The 18,617-nt window shown below is 46.0% G+C and overlaps 7 protein-coding genes across 7 annotated transcripts; 5 read left to right on the top strand and 2 right to left on the bottom strand.

The window, feature by feature from the left end:
- Positions 1–325: 325 nt before the first annotated feature.
- On the top strand, positions 326–1,881 carry N7483_003052 (MFS general substrate transporter; the record flags this gene model as incomplete). The annotated part of the gene is made up of 2 exons (XM_057086489.1): positions 326–376; positions 442–1,881. The coding sequence occupies 2 exons, from the start codon at positions 326–328 to the stop codon at positions 1,879–1,881; spliced, it is 1,491 nt and encodes a 496-aa protein (XP_056946318.1).
- A 1,040-nt stretch (positions 1,882–2,921) lies between these two features.
- Positions 2,922–4,496, top strand: N7483_003051 (class I SAM-dependent methyltransferase; the record flags this gene model as incomplete). Its single annotated transcript, XM_057086488.1, has 9 exons — positions 2,922–3,047; positions 3,120–3,227; positions 3,305–3,315; positions 3,370–3,409; positions 3,468–3,478; positions 3,541–3,651; positions 3,715–3,870; positions 3,931–4,392; positions 4,454–4,496. The coding sequence occupies 9 exons, from the start codon at positions 2,922–2,924 to the stop codon at positions 4,494–4,496; spliced, it is 1,068 nt and encodes a 355-aa protein (XP_056946317.1).
- Positions 4,497–5,201: 705 nt separating this feature from the next.
- N7483_003050 (MFS transporter) lies at positions 5,202–6,869 on the bottom strand (the record flags this gene model as incomplete). Its single annotated transcript, XM_057086487.1, has 4 exons — positions 5,202–6,026; positions 6,082–6,159; positions 6,220–6,598; positions 6,655–6,869. 4 exons carry the CDS (start codon positions 6,867–6,869, stop codon positions 5,202–5,204), a joined length of 1,497 nt encoding a protein of 498 aa, XP_056946316.1.
- A 1,312-nt stretch (positions 6,870–8,181) lies between these two features.
- N7483_003049 (fungal specific transcription factor domain-containing protein) lies at positions 8,182–9,288 on the top strand (the record flags this gene model as incomplete). The annotated part of the gene is made up of 1 exon (XM_057086486.1): positions 8,182–9,288. One exon carries the CDS (start codon positions 8,182–8,184, stop codon positions 9,286–9,288), a length of 1,107 nt encoding a protein of 368 aa, XP_056946315.1.
- Positions 9,289–10,236: 948 nt separating this feature from the next.
- Positions 10,237–11,361, bottom strand: N7483_003048 (carbon-nitrogen hydrolase family protein; the record flags this gene model as incomplete). The annotated part of the gene is made up of 3 exons (XM_057086485.1): positions 10,237–10,628; positions 10,689–11,128; positions 11,192–11,361. The coding sequence occupies 3 exons, from the start codon at positions 11,359–11,361 to the stop codon at positions 10,237–10,239; spliced, it is 1,002 nt and encodes a 333-aa protein (XP_056946314.1).
- Positions 11,362–12,065: 704 nt separating this feature from the next.
- Positions 12,066–13,124, top strand: N7483_003047 (phenylacetaldoxime dehydratase family protein; the record flags this gene model as incomplete). The annotated part of the gene is made up of 1 exon (XM_057086484.1): positions 12,066–13,124. One exon carries the CDS (start codon positions 12,066–12,068, stop codon positions 13,122–13,124), a length of 1,059 nt encoding a protein of 352 aa, XP_056946313.1.
- A 2,028-nt stretch (positions 13,125–15,152) lies between these two features.
- On the top strand, positions 15,153–16,818 carry N7483_003046 (chlorogenic acid esterase precursor; the record flags this gene model as incomplete). Its single annotated transcript, XM_057086483.1, has 5 exons — positions 15,153–15,664; positions 15,714–15,733; positions 15,799–16,200; positions 16,279–16,399; positions 16,458–16,818. The coding sequence occupies 5 exons, from the start codon at positions 15,153–15,155 to the stop codon at positions 16,816–16,818; spliced, it is 1,416 nt and encodes a 471-aa protein (XP_056946312.1).
- Positions 16,819–18,617: the final 1,799 nt, after the last annotated feature.

Raw genomic sequence — 18,617 nt, 5'->3', positions numbered from 1 at the left:
GGATGCCACTGGCATATATATGCCAGTGCCTTTTGCTCCCTTGAGGGGATGTCAAGTTTGGTAAGGAATATATTTTGAAATACAACTGGCAACAAGATGGCGCTACCAATAGATACAAAAATTTTGAACAAGAGAGAGCCCCCCCGTCAAGACACATCTGGTGGTGTCTGACACTGGTTCTCAATCCCAATTTGAATGTGAAAGCGAGTGCGCAGAGAAGAAAGATGTCTCAAAAGGTTCAGCGTCGGGTGATCCTGAAGAAGCACATCCACGTCGCAGAAAAAAGCCTCTATCATTCTTTCTGGCATTCACAGCGCTGCTCTTGATGGTATTTTTGGTGTCGTTGGATGCTACAACATTAGCAGTTGCAATTCCGGTAATTGTCACAGTCCCTTGATTCTTTGAGACCATCTGGTTGACATATTTTCTCCCCTTGGATAGGTCATCACCAGAGATCTTTCAGGAAGCACTTTGACCGCTTTCTGGGCCAATATCTCCTTCACAGTGGCAGTCGTAGTCATTCAGCCGATTTATACAAGCGTGTCCGATATAATTGGCCGCAAAAAGCCGCTTTACGCGGCTTTCGCGCTATTTGGTATTGGATCTATCGTGTTTTCTGTCGCACACAGTATGGCAGTCCTGATTGTGGGACGCGTCATCCAAGGACTAGGAGGTGGTGGACTTGATGTACTGAGTGAGGTCATTGTCGCCGATATCACGACTCTCCAAGAGAGGGCAATCTATATCGGACTGCTTTCTCTTCCAATGGCTGCGGGATGTATCGCGGGTCCCATCCTCGGTGCAGTTTTCAGCGAGTATGTAACGTGGCGGTGGATTGGCTGGATTAACCTACCGATAATTGGTGTTGCTCTCTTCCTTGCTGTCTTTTTCATGCGTCTGAAACCCATTGAACAGTCCTTTCGCAGTAAATTTGCTCGAATTGATTGGCTTGGTATGCTTGTCTTCGCCGCCGGCTGTATTCTCTTCGCCTTACCACTCAGCTGGGCGGGGAATATATACCCTTGGAGCTCTTGGAGAACCATAGTCCCACTGGTGATTGGGGTTTTGATATTGGTCGCGTTCGCATTTTATGAGAGATATCCGAGTGATCCTGTGTTTCCCTACCGTATCTTCCGCTCTCGAACGGCCTCAATGACGCTACTCGGAAGCTTCATTCATGGATTCGTCCTTTACACTCTTTTGCAATACCTGCCTCTGTTTTTCCAGGCAGTATACTTGGAGTCGCCACTTGAATCATCTGTCTCGATTCTCCCATTCTGCTGCGTTGTCTTTGTCTTCACGGGCATCGCCGCGTTCGCCGTTGATTTCTTTCGAAAATATCGATGGGAAATTTGGACAGGATGGGCATTCCTTGCTGTTGGCTGTGGCATTTTCTCACTGTGGGATAGGTCATCATCTCTTGCTATCACAGCTAGTTTCCAGGTGATCGCAGGAATTGGCATCGGTACCATTTTCAGTGTGCCCCCGATTCCAATGCAAGCTAGTGCTCTTCCCGAGGACCAGGGTCTTGCAATGGGAATCATGGTCGTATTTCGGCTATTTGGTGCCCTGATAGGCCTTGCAGTCGGTGCCACCACATTCAGTAGCGTCTTTGCTAACAGAATCGACGGCATCACATTGCCCGCTTCTGTGGCGTTGTTGAAAGATCCCAGTCAGGCAGTGAGTTTTATCCCATATGTACGAACGGTTGATATTTCGCCTGAGTTGCGAAATCTCATTCGAGATGCATATAAAGATGCCATGCAAGCTATTTGGTATGAGCTTGCCGCGTTTGGTGCAGTGGGTTTTTTGAGCTCGTTATTTGTGAAGGAGTTGACCATGGAGACGGAAGAGCTGGGACGGCAACAGTTTGAAGTGTGAACTTGAATAACAAAAGCTATACTATAGCATAGATGGAGCTAGTTAGATATCCACTGGTCGGGATGCACTATTCTTCGTTCAAATGTTAGATATTGTGACTCCGGTGAGAGAGTCTAGAGATTCAAGTTCTTGAATTCCTGGTTGTTATTGCCGAGATATTTAGTCAACTGGTAAAATGGCACGGACTCCACGCTAACCCCAAAATGGAGCGAAAAGCGCCGTGGGGGCCAATCGACGGGTTCAAGTTGCGAGATTGAAAAAGAAAAAGAAAAATAAATTAAATAATATAAAATAATATCAAATGAGAAGAAAAAAAGAACCTAGCTCTACGAACTAAGGAGTACCCACAAGACACATATTTTTTTTCTTCGTGCACAGCTTTGGAAGCAGGTATGAGTTTTACTCTAGGGTCACAGGATGTTTGTTGATACCAATCCTGGTCAACTGCATGGTCTGAAAAATTAAAAGATCCAGAGGAATGGATCTGGGATAAATCATTGATACGCAAAAATGAGATCTATAATAAACAAAAGTACTACGGAGAGTAGATAGGACGGAATAGTTCATAAAAGCAACTTTAAATCCTTTGCAATCCTTCATACAAAACGCCGTATAATAATGATTAATAATCCGTGTGAGAGTTTCAATATGGGAAATATTCTGCCTGATATTACCGCCCCACGAAACACAGACCGCAATGAATAGAATACGAACGAAAACCAACTAAAACCAACCAAAATAATTTCATGAACAAGTGTTCGGAGTGGAGTTATTTTCCGGCATATTTCGGGGATTTTCATTGGCTTTTACGGAATGCGGAAGGAAGAGAAATGTATGGAGTATGATAGATCATACATTTTTTTGCAAGTTCAGCTCTTCCTAGGACCCGACAGTTTGGATACAAACCCAAGCCCCTCTGACTGTGTCAAATTTGGTTGAAAAGGGGTCTTAAGCGGGGGGGATTTATTTTTGTCCCAAATCTCCTCCTCTCGAATTTCCCTCTTTTTTCTCATTGTTCTATTCCCCATCCCGAGGTCATAATGTTACCGAGTCCCCGCGATACACCCTCCGCGGTGCCATCCGAACCAGCTTTAACCGCAACTCCAGCCGATAGCCAGACCCCTCTTAACGCACCTACTCCAATTGCAGTCGATAATTTCACCGATGTATGTAAAAAATGGGCCTGCAAGCTCATGATTGCCTGGGATTTGACAATCTAACATTGGAAAACCTTCCAGGATACCAACAGCGAATTCGATGATGACCTGAGTGATCTCACTTCCCTGTCCTCAACTGTGCTCGAGTTCGAATACGAAAATGGCCGACGGTACTGCAGTTCTGACTCAGTAAGTATTTTGTCCTTCATGGACCCATGCCCTCCGAGTCGGGTTCAGGCTTCATTCGCTAACTGACATGGGAATAGGGAAATTATATGTAATTTTATGCTTCCTTCTAGAGGCCCCTGATTGACAATGCTGACCATATTAGGATGCCAAATGACGAGGAGGAGCAAGATCGAATGGACCTGGTAAGACACTATCCATATTAGCATTGTTTATTCACAAGCTGACCGACTGTACCGTCAGACTCATCATATGTGTGTGACGCAACCTATTCATCTTCATCGTCAATCAGTATAGTTACTAACAAAAGCTATAGATGGCTGATGCTCTTAGGAGGGGAGCTCTACAATGCTCCTATCACATCATCACCACAGAACATTCTTGACCTGGGAACTGGAACAGGTATTTGGGCCTTGGATATTGCCGAGTAAATCCCCCCTCTCTATTTTATTCCGCTATCCATGGCCGGAAGAATGACCCTGGATGATAGGAAATTTCCGAGCGCCCGCGTCATTGGAAATGATATCAGTCCCATTCAGCCCAGTTGGGTGGCCCCGAATATCGAGTTCATCATGGAAGATTTCGAAACCCAATGGCCGTATAAACTGAACCACTTTGACTTCATCCATGCACGATGTCTGGCAGGGTATGTGCATGCCACCATTCCCCAAACTTAAATGTGATTTGTCTTTAACACAGTCAACAGATGCGTGACCAACTGGCCCAGGTTTATAAAACAAATTTTCAACCATGTCAAACCCGGCGGATACTTTGAATCCCACGAGAGTGCTGTGTGGGCCCGTAGTGATGATGGCTCTCTCGCACAAGGCTCCGCGCTTATGGAATGGCAGCAGGCCGTCAACTTTGCCGGGGAAAAGAGTGGAAGAGAGTTGAATATTTACCACAAGCTGAAAGATTGGATGATTGCAGCCGGATTTGAGGATGTCACCTTGACGGTTTACGCGCTACCGTTCTCACCCTGGCCTCGTGATCCGCATTTGAAAGCAATTGGCAAGTACCAGGCAGTGCAGCTACAGCAAGCTATCGACTCCTACTCTCTGCGCTTGTATACGCAGGTCCTGGGCTGGAGCCCTGATGCTGCCCAGATCCATAACGCTGTCGTCAAACGGGAGCTGCGGGATAAGAGACTGCACGCTTATGTTCAAACGTATGTTCCAATCTACCTGTTGAATTTCTGGATAGCCAAGATTTTTACTAACTACGAGCAGAGTTGCTGTCTATGGGAGAAAGCCTAATCGCGCCTACTACTAGGCTACTAATATGTAGTGATGTTCGTTATGTGAAACAACCAATGAATGGCTAATGAGTGATCATGAAATGAAATCTTTATCGCGAAATATCGCAAAATCACCCGTGGAGTACGTGTGATGATTTTCATAGGGCAATTGACACCGTGTTCTATTCAGACCGCTACATATTGTATTCAATATTTGAAACCTTTCCCTCGATTTCTAGACTGTTCTTTAAATACTAGTAGCTCGTGGGCGGCGCGGCCCGTGCGGGGTGCTCGTGCCCCCCTTCCCCGCCTTCTCCCCGTGGACCTTAAACCAGAAAGGACTGGACTACACCTTACATCCTACTCGTTAATACACCTTCACAGCCAAATCATGCCTTGCTCATTAAGGTAAATGCAAGCTCACCTGAGTAGTATCTAGGCACTGCCGCCTACGGACACGGTCATAGCTATGCCGACCCCCACTAGTCCACCGGGACAAGTCGCCTCCCAATCCTCGAAAGTCCCCCGACTTCCCCTCGACTTTAGCCACAACAAGCTCCCAATCGCCCAGTGAGCTTGGAACCTTGGAGGATCGATTCAATTTCGCCTAGTTTTCCTGGAACTTTGTCTTCATGTTCTGCGTGCTGACTGTGCTGATCTGATCAAGAGCGGCATCCCGACTGAGAATCTTCAAATTCTCCTTACCCCTCTCGATCTCCTCGATGGCACCGTGCTAGACATTAATATCTCAACGGAAAGCGAGTTCTCAGATATTCGCCATATTTGAAGAACAGCCAGGGAACCGGAACAAAGGCAAAAGCAATAAATCCAAGTAGTGTGTTACCCCAGCCAAGTCCCAGGCGAGCGTACATATCAGGCCCTGCGAGTGGCAGAAGTGCCGCAAATAGACTCCGTAGCACGGTATTGCCAGCTAGAGCAGAAGCACTCCCTTCAGTTCCAAACGAGTCCACAAGATACAGCTGTGCTGGCATCATAATCAAGAATGCGCTGATCCCGATGAGTCCAGTGCCGAGCATCGAAATGATCCAATGTGCGTGGAATTTGGCACTCCAGCCATACCAGATAAAGCCGATAGGGACCAATGGCGAACACCACATCATCAAAATCAGGCGTAATTCAGGTCTGGCAACAGTCCCACCACGTGGCTGCTTCAGAAGCTTATCGCTAAGTAAACCAAATAGCGCAATACTGAACATCATGCCAATGCCGAGTCCAAGGTATGAAAGTCCTGAAATTTCAGGACCCCAGCCATAGGTTTTTTCAAACACATCTGGAAAGGTTGTAAAGAGAAGATAGAGGAGGCTGAACATGAACGCACAGTAGATTGAAATGAGGAAGACAATCGGGGATAGAAAAATCATCTTAGTCGGTCGCATAATAGAGCGCGTAAGAATCTGTGAAGGGGTGAGATTTTTATTCAAGGTCCGAGCACAGAGCTTAGGGTTTCCTGTCTTTTTACATAGTCGGGCCGCTTTGCGACTTAGTAAGGCTGGCTCATAAGTCTCCCGTAAAAAGATCACAGAAAGGAGAGAGATCACGCTTGACTATAGGTGAGCCTGTAAGAAAAGTGAAAATACGCAAAGTTGGGTTGTCACTCACTAAGATGAGGATCAACCAGAATGTCCAACGCCAACCAATATCCTGCGAAACAAATCCGCCGATGACAGGGCCGATGACCTAGAGCATATGAGAACAAAAATTGCTCGGTGGGTCACGGTATAAACTGGGAGAACTCACCGGACCAAGAAGAGGACCCATGCCAAATATTGCCATTGCCTTCCCCCTCTCAGCCTCAACGTAGAGATCGGCAATTGTGCCACCTCCAATGGCCATTGGTGAAGATGCAGCAACACCGCAGAGAAGGCGGAATGCTAGGAACATGCCCGCGTCAGTGCTTAGAGCACAACCCACAGTCAATCCGATAAAGATCATGTTGCAAATATGGTAGACGATCAGTCGACCATACGTTTCAGATAACGAGGAGAGGATAAGTGGACCCAGACAGAATCCCAAGAGATATATCGTGACCGTCAAAGACTCTACAATCGTGCTGGTGATGCGGAACTCCTTCGCAACATCCTGAGCCCCCGGAGCAAACATAACGGCGGCGAGATTCCTGTTTACCTTGTGAGAATAGGATTAGCATAAGGGTCATTGAAGGAATTATCTCACGAGTAAAGAGTGAATCCGCTGACCAACAAGACATGGACAAGCTTTTTGCCCGATGACCAGTTTCGCGGGTTCTTTGGATCGTCAGGACCGTCCCAGTCGACGAAGTGAACATCTTCATCAATGACTCCTTCCTTGCATGCCAGCTCAGGGTCAGCCTGAGAGGTATCGAATGGCCCTGCCTTCATGTCTTGATGGGCTTTTGATGACGATGACATGTATCGATTTCAGATTTAAGCCAAGGTCTCGACAGATATGGGCGAGTAACGATGGAAATAAAGTGGAGAGTAGTCCATGTGGTCCTGACTTTTGTTCCTGACTGCCTGGGCAGATTATAAGTGAACGGTTCGGAGGTTCGGCTTGATCAATCGAGTGCGGTGCCTTAGCGGAGAGCCTCCGCGGGCCTGTTGAAGGGCCGGTATTTTCGTACACCTTGGTGTCATGCTGGGTGATTCATACACGCTATCCATATAGAAGACTTCTGCCAAGTGATCCAAGAGTTCTCCACCGATCTAGCGTTTGTTCGGATGATCGACGACCCTCCGCGGAGTTGCGGACGTCTTAGCGTGGCGCGACAGGCCCACTTCATTTCATATATATCGGCCTTGTTGCCCGGAGGAAACGTTTGAGTAATGCCCGACGGTCGTAGCCCCTTGCTTTCATCACCCGAAGATCCAATCACAGGTCCTTGGGTGCTAAGAACGATGGTGAAGGAGGGGAAAAGGTGGTGCTGGCCAGGTACACATGTGAGAGATAACCTTGGAAGTTACGTGCTACGCACGCGGGTGTTCGGCCCTGGAGGGCCAACTGGTGACTAAAGTGATCCGATTCCCTCATTCCAACTTGGGGGATGGAAACTTCAGGGCTCCCAACATGTACAAGGTATCAAGGAAAGCTTTAGCTGAGCTTCAGAGGTTGTAATGCATGCCAGTGACACAAGTAGGCCTATTGGCTTCTGGTTATACTGCCGCGATACGACTTCATTTACGGATTTCTAACTTGAACCTTCAACTCTAAGTTGAAAACTTGAACATTTCGAGGATGTTACTGAAGGTCGTAGTGATCAGATGAACTACGGAGTACTCCGTAAATGAACAACCCTGGAGTATATATATTCCGGAGAACGCGGCACTGCCGGACGGCAGAGCACATGACCGGCCCCCTGGGAACGCACGTGACCGGAGCGCTCTTATCTTCCCTGTTATCTTCCAAGATTCTGGTTATCTTCTGGCGCCAAGGTCCTGTAGACCATGAAAGGTTGAAACTTGAACTTGAACAACACCAGTTGCCAGTGATCATCATTTTAAAGTCTACAATTACATGGCATCCAATCCAGGGGCATTTGCCTGTCAACCCTGCAGAGCTTCTAAACGCCGTGTCAGTCAACTGGTCACGATGGTCGGAATATTCCCAGATTCCTTGAATGGACGTTGACTTGTTGATAGTGCGACGGGTCAAAACCACAATGTTCAACCTGCAGCAAGGCCAGCAAAGTCTGCACTTATGTCCTTGAGAAAAAGACGCGAAAGTATGTTCTATTTTGCTGGCCAAAATCCCAATACATTCATGCTAAACTCAGCCAGGCGGAAGTACTGGGACGAGAGTTACGTGAAGTCCCTAGAAAACCAAATACAGTCACTGCTAGCCATACAAAGAAATGAGTTAAGCATTAAGAAGGCTCCAGAAATGACGCCTCTAAATGAGTCATATGTTCTGGGGCCTGAAAACAGCGACAACACTCTGAATCATCCTGCTTTTCCTACCAGGCAAATCACAGATGAAGCGGTATTCAGTCAGTCTTCCAAAGTAATGGAAGAACTTAGCGTCATGATGTGGCGAACCAATCTTGCGGACGGTGTCACGATTGATAATGAGCCAAAAGCTACACCCGTCGCTCATTCTCAACCGACCCAGACGTACAGCCCGATTCGCAATATTCCCGAATGCGCGGGAGACCTTGCTCGCATCGAAAGACTTGCTGAGCTTTTTCTTCAACATATAAATGCAGAGCATCAATTCACGCAATATAAAACGACAGACTCGTTTTCCTGCTTCCCCGACCAAAAAGCCGATCTACTGCTCCTTCATTCAGCGATTTTAGCGGCTGGGGCGACGTTTGAGCATCAGTCCGATTCACTGGAGGTCAGCAACCAATTCGCAGAGTTGAGTGAGAGTTTGGTTTTTACATGCTTCAAAAATGCATCGTCTATATACGCCATCCAGGGTCTTTGTATTTTGTCATGGAGATCTCTTGCTCTTGGGCACGACCATATTGGATGGGCTTTCCTTTCAATGGCTGCAGGACTAGCCGTGCACCTTAGGCTGCATGTCCTGGTATTGGACGAGGTCGCCTCGCAGCATCTAAAGACAACGAGGGCCAATGCACAAACCTTTTGGTCTTTTTACATGACAGACCGCACGTCAATATCTATACTTGGGAGGAATTGCATTCTTCCCTGGCGCCGTGTGAATGTGCCTGTAATTGATGCATTTCTCTCTGGAGAAGACGCAGATCTTGCAGAATTATCTTTCGCATGGCAGTGCAAATTATGGTATATGCACGATCAGAATATGGATCAGATGTATGTTTTACGTACAATGCGTACAACGCTACTTCGTAGGTGTGAGAGCTACTGACTTTCATCTAGATTCTCGTCTTCTTTCGAGAAATGCAGTGTTTCTGATCAAGTGACGCTTCTCGTTTCGATGCACGAGACTCTCAATCAATTCATGAAGTCGAGAGATCCCCGGCTCGATCTTGGTCGTGGGCCAACTCCCAAACCTGTGTTACTTTTCCATATGGCATATCAAATGACGATTTTAATAACCATGCCTCCATTTCTACGAGTCTTCGCTTTGGCCCGGACAAGCAGGCAGATTTTACATGCACGGCCTCTGGTTTTGCAATCTATAACGTCAGCTGCTTCATCCATGATCCGGCTTGTGCAGAACTACTGCACGTGGTATGGATTTGAATATGCGAATCCTCTTCTGATACATCACCTGCTCAGTGCATCGATCGTACATTTGATGAATACAACAACCAAACTACCCACATTCCGACGTTACAGCACTCGGTCAGTCAGGAAATGTATATCTTTGCTTCATGAAATGGGCCGATATTGGGAGATTCGATCTCAAAAGAGCATAAACACAATCCAGACATTAGCCCAACGCTGGGGTGTGGAAGACGTGCTGTCAACTAATGAGCACACCGCTTCCAGTGGTGGACATGGTGACGCACTAGATCACATACCGCCATTTATGGGCGATGTTGATTGCAATAATTCAAACAACAACCAGAGGGCGGAGCAGAATATTGATTATTTTGATTTTTCTCAATATCACCAAGAAATCCAGGTAAGTCTACCGGATGATACAGAGCAGCAATACGATCTTTCAATCATGGATCTTCCTGTATCAGGTAACCATTTTGGACTTTCGCCTCTCTTTCCTAATTTTGGCAATGTGGATGATTTTTTCTGGAGTTCAGAGTGCTAGATTTTCAAGGTTTCCAGGCAAATTTCAATGAAAAACGAATTTGGAATAAAATTTGCAAAATCAAAATCGGAGAACAATATAGAACTACTTCTGGCTGGAAATATCACCAGCGATCACGTTAACCAGATCCGCGGTCGTATTATCACGGATTGTTTTCTTCACTTCTTTACAAACGTTCAACCACATGAGATCAGGGCGGCTATAATGTCCGGTCGCGTCTGCGAATAGCTTTGTGCCAATAATCTGGTCCATGTCAAGATCGGCGTAGATGATCGCTTCTGTTGTACTCTCGACGGGCTCTGACAACAGCCTGCCATCTGGCCCAAACACTGCGGAGCTGCCACCCCCAGGAGAAGACATCAGCGCCCCGCCAGACGTTTTCATCCTTTCAATACCTTTCTCAGTTATCAGAGCTGTACAATGGAGAACGAAACTCTGTGCCTCGATCGCATAGGTTCGTGACAGATTTTGGCAACCTAGATCTATCTCTTAGCTCTTACTCTGTATAGAGCAAAGATCAAATTTGATATGCTTACCTTCTTTTGACATTGACCATAAGTCCGAGCCTCCAGTATGAGGAGTTAAGCTTGGCCAGGCAGAAACATGAATATCCTCATTCTGAGAGAATGTATGGTATTTCAGTAGTGGCTGGATATGCTCCCAGCATGAGAGAGCGCCGACTCGTCCAAACGGGAGTTGGGACACGCTTGAAAAGCACTCTCCTGATGCATCACCAAATACGGTACGCTCCATATGTGTTGGCTTCATCTTTCGACGGTGTGATTTCAACACTCCATCTGGACCAATCATCACCTGAGAGATATACACGGAGTTGTTGTCATTCTCGGAAAATCCCAACGAGACAGCGATCGAATGGGCTCGGACTGCATTCTGAATCGCCTTCATCTCGACCGAATCAAGCCGGAGGGAGTTCTTCACGTAGGCAACGTTGAGTTCAACATCTAGAAGGCGGGACCTAACACAAGAGATTAGTGAGCAAATATCAGTGGTAGTATACAGCCAGATGGGAATAATATACCATATCCAGCAAGGGTAACCCGGAATCCAGCATTCAGGGAAAGCAATCAAGCTTGCCCCTTGTTTTCCTGCTTCTTCGATCAACTCGCATGTCTTCTTGACACCCTCAGCAAGATCCAACCATGCTGGTTCAGACTGAGTGACAGCCACGCGCACGGTTTTGCTACTCATTGGTGACGATTTCCAAAATGAAAGGGAGCTTCCAAATAAAGTGATGAAATTAACTACTTCGACTTGATTTTGAGACTGCGGTTGTCCCTGCGTTTTATACCATTGGAGTTTGGGGTCAGACTGTCAGACGATAACTTGAAGCTGAATGAAAGTTTGAAAATGCTTATTGTCGGACTTTTTGTCTCAAATGATAATACGCTATTAGCAAAAAATTATAAAGTTATCAGCAATTACCTAGGTAATCATGACCCCGCGTCTGCGGAGTGAATGGGCTCCGCAATGGCTATATATGATTTACCCTTTGTGCGGAGCGGATAGTCTCCGCATGAGAATGATAAGGTTGGAATCCCTTACCGATAGCCAATGATCATTATGAGAAACCCAAGTGTCATGTTGAAGAACTCTGTTTGCGGGGAAGCACGAGAGAGGAATTCCTACCGAGCAGAGAGCTAAAACATGAACAATAAGTGGTTCAATATACGATAAGGACAATGAGTGCGAGTTTCGCACTTACCAAACAGGTTAGTCTATATCAAACTGGACCATCGTGTACATCGTGACGTGTTCTAACATCAAATGCAGATCACGGTCCTCCTTCCCTCAAGTACTTAATGGTAGATGTTTTTGCTTTCCTTTTTCTTTGATGAATGATTCTCGTGTCAGATTTCATCCCCCCCTTTTGAGACCATATAGCAAAATTCAGTATGTGGGGTGTTCAACTTTCGTCAGCTGAGCCTTTCGTATACTCTATTTTCGGACTTCAGTACCACCACGAACCTCCAACGGAAGAACAAACCACTTGTCAAAAAGAATTCGATGATCTAATCGCCAACCATGCGACTCATATAGATCGCCTAGTCCAGGAAGGAAGTGCAGGCTCCAAGGTAGCCAAAACATTCATATGGCTTGGTTACTGGAAAACACGAACGGAATACCTTGATTGGTGGACCAGCGATGCAGTTACCAGTTTCTGGGCAAATCTATCATCACATGCAGGACTGTGGAGAGAGATTATGATGCCGAGTGATACGCGTACCCAATTTGGGACCAATCAACCCAAGCCATCTGGTCTTGGTTATTTGGGGACACCTACAAGTCTGGGTGAGAAGTCCGGGTACTGGGGCTGTTATCGGCACCGAATGTCTTCTTTTCAGGACGACAACTTTACGACGAATGTTGATAAAGAGATCGTCCAAGTCCAACACTACACACTACAAGACACCGATCATGAGCTTCCGATCATACCTGGACGTCAAATTCTGACCAATCTTCCCGATAATGTTTGTTTCGTGATTGAGGGCCAAGACCATTCTGAAATCACGGATGAGGAGAAGGAATTCTGGTTCAAGAATTTTGACCAGTCTGTTGAGCGATGGATGAATGATCTCGTCTTCGCTGGGGAAGGTTCTGGAGTCCTTGACAGTAAGCTCTGTTACTGTCCCGAAAGTGGTATATTTCGAGAGTCAGACTCGGACTTGTCCGCTTTGAACTACAATAAGAAGGTCCAGCTCTTTTATTTCAAAGATTTGAGACATCTGGAGAGGATTGGACGCAGTAACAAAGGGCACGTTGATCTGCGACATCGCTTTATGGGTGCCTATGGCCCTGGCGGGGAATTGACCTCTGGCAAGATTTGTTTGTGGGTTGAGACGACAGTGATCAAGGGGAATGAAATAGAATGCGAGTATGTTGGGTGTTTTGAAGGGACAGGTTGGTTGGCTCTTGGCGAGCACGAGATATTTGCTGTTCAATACTCAGATTGAGGCTTTTCAAGTTCCTCGTTGCATGAACCTATTGGTCGATATTCGAGTCTTCTCCATATCTACTCCATGAATCCGAGTATGATCCACTTCATGCTCGCCGAAATAATGCCTAATAGTTGGTCCGGAAGTCACTAAATAAAAGAAGTGCCTTATGTGTTAGAGACTTGAATTCTGTGTATGTATTAACGTGTCTCACATTTGCAGATGGTACTTTTAAAAAGAAAATTGCTGCCTAGTTCTACTTGATACTAACCAGATAGACACTGGATAAAGTACTTAGCTGGGTACCCTACCCCACTATGTACAGGCGACTCAAGCATTTAGCTAGATTGACTTGGATTCGTGCCCTCGGTACACTCTGGCGTCCTTTTAATATTCCCTATATGCGTCAAATTTTATTACCTAGTTATGGCAATGGCCTATCTAAGTTTGAGTGTTTGATTGAAACGTGCCCTGATGATTTCAACGAGTCTTCCGATATAGTCAAGGCAGACTGAGAGTGAAATTATGCTCAATATGGTCAGGGTCCATATTCAAATGTTTCATAGACTACCAGTAACCAGATTGTATTCAAGCAAAAGACAATCTTTGGAAAGACACCTAGATCCGCGTCACTGCACATGTCGAGTATCTTGGGTTTAATTGGATATTTCATTCTTCAAATGTCAACACTAGCTATATTTGTACAGGTGGGCTCTCTAGAATATCAATGCATGTCGGCACCTACTAGTAGTACCAGTTGACTCTGGCCCCGGCGAGTCCGAATACTGTTAGTGTGAATCATCAACTGCTTGACTCCGTACTGGCATCCTCCCTTACATCTCACGCATTTAAATTCAAGTACCGATCCCCCGCTGTCTCTTGTCTTTCTCATTTTTTTAAATACAAAACCAAGATCACTGAGCTTCAAGCACATCATGAGCGACCACAACATCTGTGACAAGTGTGGCGCAAGGCGCCCGGACGAAAGCAGAGATTTGCAAAACTTTGTCACTAAATCAGTCATCGGGTTTATCACTACCTATAACTCTATGCTTCGTAATGTTGAGACTAGTATTCCCGGGTGTTCTCGCACAGTCTGTGCGTAATTAGTCTGCGATTGGGTTATTTGCTGTGGGTAATTCCAAGGTTGGGCTGATCGGTTGACCAGCATTGATTTGACACTACACAGTTGACACCCCAGTGATATTCCAATCTCTTGGTCAGTGAGAGCAGTGTGTAGGAAAGGGGATCAATACACACGAAGTCTGAGCAAGCCCGGTGAGACCCCGCGTTCTGCATGTATCACTCGGGATACCAGCAGCCTATTTGTGTGATAAGTGACGTATGCGACGAGGGAGATGGCCATTTCTAACGAGACATTCGGGTGCACCCGAACCAAAATATCAACCGTCGCCGGGAAGCGCGGCTTGGAAGGATAAAGTGCAGTATTCAGAGCTGTTCTCACCAATGGTGATATCTTATACATCTGCGCCAAGGGATGCAGCACCTGTATATAACTGGAAATCGCTCGTGAGATTGCACAGAGTTAGACGAGCGTCGGTGACGGTTGCTGTGGCGTGCTGTGCGAGCGACAGGGAGTGATCTTGTTGGTATAGGCGGTTACTTGCCTGGGACGGACTGTGGAATGGCATGGAATGAGGGGGCATGGGAAGAAGAAGAGAAATTTTGGAAGCTAAATATGAATGTTCATGATATGCAATGTAATGTAAACTTGAATATGTCAAACACTTCAGCTTTCTGGTTGTTCTTCCGCACTCATAAGCGACTCTGACAAATTAGGAATCTTTTTGACCGACTCTGAGTCGGAGCTTGATACATATACATAAAGAGTTTAGTCTCCGCATTTCCACAATAATGCTTCTACTAGTAGACATGGATGGATCAACATTTGAACTCTCCCCACGGGGCCCCAGAAACTTGAACATAAATGGGGGTCAACCCCACTGATACCGAGTGTTGCCCAGGTGTGAGAGATCAAAAATTCAAGTTTGAATCAATATTTCACCTTAATTCAATGCTCAATCCATGATCATGGTCTTTATGAACTTTCTACTTACACTGGCAAGTGCCACTGCCGTATCAAGTCACGCAGTGGATATCCTCCAATTGGAGACCACAATCGGATCTGTTTATGGTATAATTAACAGCTCAACCCCGCACGTCGCTCAATACCTCGGCATACCATTTGCAGAACCTTCACTTGGTGACGTGAGATTCAAACCGCCTCAGCAAAAATCTCGTGGGCAGGCGATCTTCGCCAACAAAACCGGTCCTTCATGTCCACAGCACCTTCTGAACAAACAGAATGCTCCATCTGTCTATACATATGACGCGCCTTGTTTACAACCGTATGGTGCTATCGACGAAGACTGTCTCACACTGAATGTGTGGACTCCACTGAAGAAGAGCAAGGAGCCACTCCCGGTGCTGATTTGGGTCTTCGGTGGAGGTTTCTATGAAGGAGGCTTGTTGACTAATGGCTTTGATTCGAGTAATTGGATTCAACGCACAGAGTCTCATACAGTTGTTGCATTGAAGTTTGTCATTTTCCATCTTCCAAAATAGTGCGCAACTAACCTCTGATAGCTATCGCAATAACATCTTCGGTTATCCCAATGCCCGCGGCCTGGCCGAAACAGGTGAAAATTTGAATATGGGTCTTCTGGATCAGCGATTGGCGTCGAATGGGTCCGAGATAACATCGCAGCTTTCGGTGGTGATACCTTGCGCATGGTGATGTGGGGACAAAGCTCCGGAGCCGCAAGCTGCGATTTCTATAACTATGCATACCCCGATGATCCTATTGTTTCCGGATTCATTCTTCATCCGGGTAACGCCTTGGATACTGGAGTGAACAATGATCTAACACATACCAACTTCACTTTCATTGCAGAGTACTTTGGGCGTGTGGATCTCTCCAGATGTCTGCAGAAAGTCCACTGGAAAAACATAATCGATCTTTATGAAAGCTACAATCTAAATCATAGCACCGGACAGCTCAAGTGGACTACTGTCATTGACAATATCGCCAAGTTTGAGAATCATACGAAACGAACTCTAGCTGGAAAGTACAGTAGGCTGGTGAGATCTCTTTCTTCAAATACTATAGGATTGCTCGACTCACAAAAACTGATTTAACCCGTAATCGAAGGTGCCAACGCAAATGAAGAAGCTTCCCTCATAACATGGCCCGGTCCCGCTGGTCCTAACATGACCTACATACACATAGAGTCACTATCAGTGCATATCTGTCCAGCAGTTCACCATACCAGGTTGGTCTGGAAGACATCAAGTATCGAGTGGAACTTGAAGCTAATAAAACATACATAGTCTAAGCTATCAAGGAGAGTCTTTGACACTCTTCTACTCCAACGAAGCAAACTTCAGCAATATCTCCCCTCGATCCTGGGAAGGCGCCTACCACACTTCTGAACTCCCATTACTATTTGGAACTTGGGAGGATTACGGGGGCCCGGGAACAAGCTTTGAAGCTGCTGTATCGGCGCACTGGCAGGATCTATACCTTGAATTCATGAAGGATCCTGTTCATGGGTTACCGAGGTATGGATGGCCTGCGTATAGTCCTAATGGCTCAGCGACATTGATGGGAGAAAAAGGGAGAGTGCTTCAGCTTATGAATATTACCGTTCTTCAAGATGGATGTGCTGGGATTCCAGAGACATATGACTAAGTGAGCCTGAACTTGAAGGTGCCCAGTTGTAGGTTGACAGCTCTGGCATGTAGCGACTTTACAAGCCATCTGTACACCGTGTAGCACCATGTTTATCCTTGCAGCCCCGCCCAGGTGCCATGTGATCACACTAGCATGCAAGGGGGTGGTTTTGGCCAACACGACCATGATGAGTCTACACGAATGGGATATGAATATAACAGAACGAACGAATTAAGCTTTCCAAATCCCTTGGCATATGACTTTTGATTTTGCCTGATTAAAAACCCTCATCATTGGCCTCGACTAGACTCCTGGTTTCCCATTTCTCGGTGCCACAAACAACGCTCGCGCCTTAGCAACAACAGTGGGCTCCCCATTTTGTGGTAGCGTCTCTATATGCCCTTCCACCCATGCTTTCCTCTCAATAACATCCTTTGTCTCCGCTTTCAATACAGCGAAGCTATCAGTAGGTAAAGGATTCAAGTACTCCACATCCAGTGTCACAGTAGCACCTGCTCTCCCAGGCAAAGATGGAAAGCAGCACCACCCCAAGCCTTCATCAAGAATTGTAGCCAGAAGTCCTCCGTGGACAATACCAGGATATCCAGATACCTGTTTCCCGAAATATATTATTTCAATCAAACTCCTTCCAGTTCGCTCAGCGAATACGTATGGCGGTATGGGTATCGTTTCCGGTCCAGTGAGAGGACCCGCGGTGAGATTTTGTTCGCGCAAATCCCGAGGGTAATCCTCATATCCTCTATATTCAATAAATCTTCCACTTATTCGTAGACTTTGAACCATAGGATGGTTTTCAATAAAGGTTTGTATCGCATGTGGGGAAATTGAAGACATCCAGATTTCATCACAGTTTCTGGCTGAATTAGATATACTGTTCAGATTTGCGGTGAAGCATAACCCACGGATCAGTCGTTGGGTATGGAAATTGAGGGTTTGACGGAAAAATGAATAGCATCCACATTTGAAGCTTGAAATTCTCAAGTCTTTAACAAATTCGATTTCGGGAGTAGGAGATCCGGTGGGAAGATCATGGTAAAATAAGTATAGCTCAAGTGCTTCTAGTTGGGTAGTTGCAAAGTTAGCGCAGTGCATGACCCCAATGCCCGGCGTGCATTAAAATTCATGAAAGCATATCCCGATCTCCACACATCCCTGAGCCTCGCCATATATGGATGGATAAGTATTGAGAAATGGGTCACTCGGCAATATTCGAGCGCCCAGATGATTCTCTAGCCACCAAAAGGATTGAATCAGGTAAACGTCCTACTTCCAAATGCCCTTGCAAGATTCACGCGGCATCCGCGCTATGACCATTATATTCACACTTATCATTGGATAGTCTGAGTCTGATGATCGCATATTTCCGAGCATAAACTTCGAAAAATCCGGTTCCATGGATCATGTGCAGTAGTGGGAAGGTGAGGAAAAGAGGTGGAATAAACCTACTCTCCCACCATGATTGATAAAACAATTAAGATATGCCACTGGTGCTCAAGATTTCAATCCTTTAATTGGGTTTTCATGTTTATAGCGTTGAGCTTTCAAGTTATAAACACCAAGTAAAGTTTGAAGAGAAAGTGTCGTTTTATTTTAACAGATGAAAATTTGAATCTCATTCCAAGTTTGAATCTATTGAATCCTTTAACAAACTAGTGTGCTGTTAGTGATTGTGGGTCTACGGATTTGCCTTCGAATCCCACGCCACATCATCAGCTAGGTAAACCTGATAACGTTCCAGATATACTTGGTCCAATTTGACCAAGTAACATCGTGCAGCCCAGTCGATAGTCCTTCTG

This window comes from Penicillium malachiteum, assembly GCF_028827825.1.
Source record: "Penicillium malachiteum strain IBT 17515 chromosome Unknown utg000002l:1.0-8849297.0:1.0-8852440.0, whole genome shotgun sequence".
NCBI lineage: Eukaryota > Fungi > Ascomycota > Eurotiomycetes > Eurotiales > Aspergillaceae > Penicillium > Penicillium malachiteum.
The sequence above is the reverse complement of the archived record's forward strand: the minus strand, read 5'-3'. Positions and strand labels throughout refer to the sequence as shown.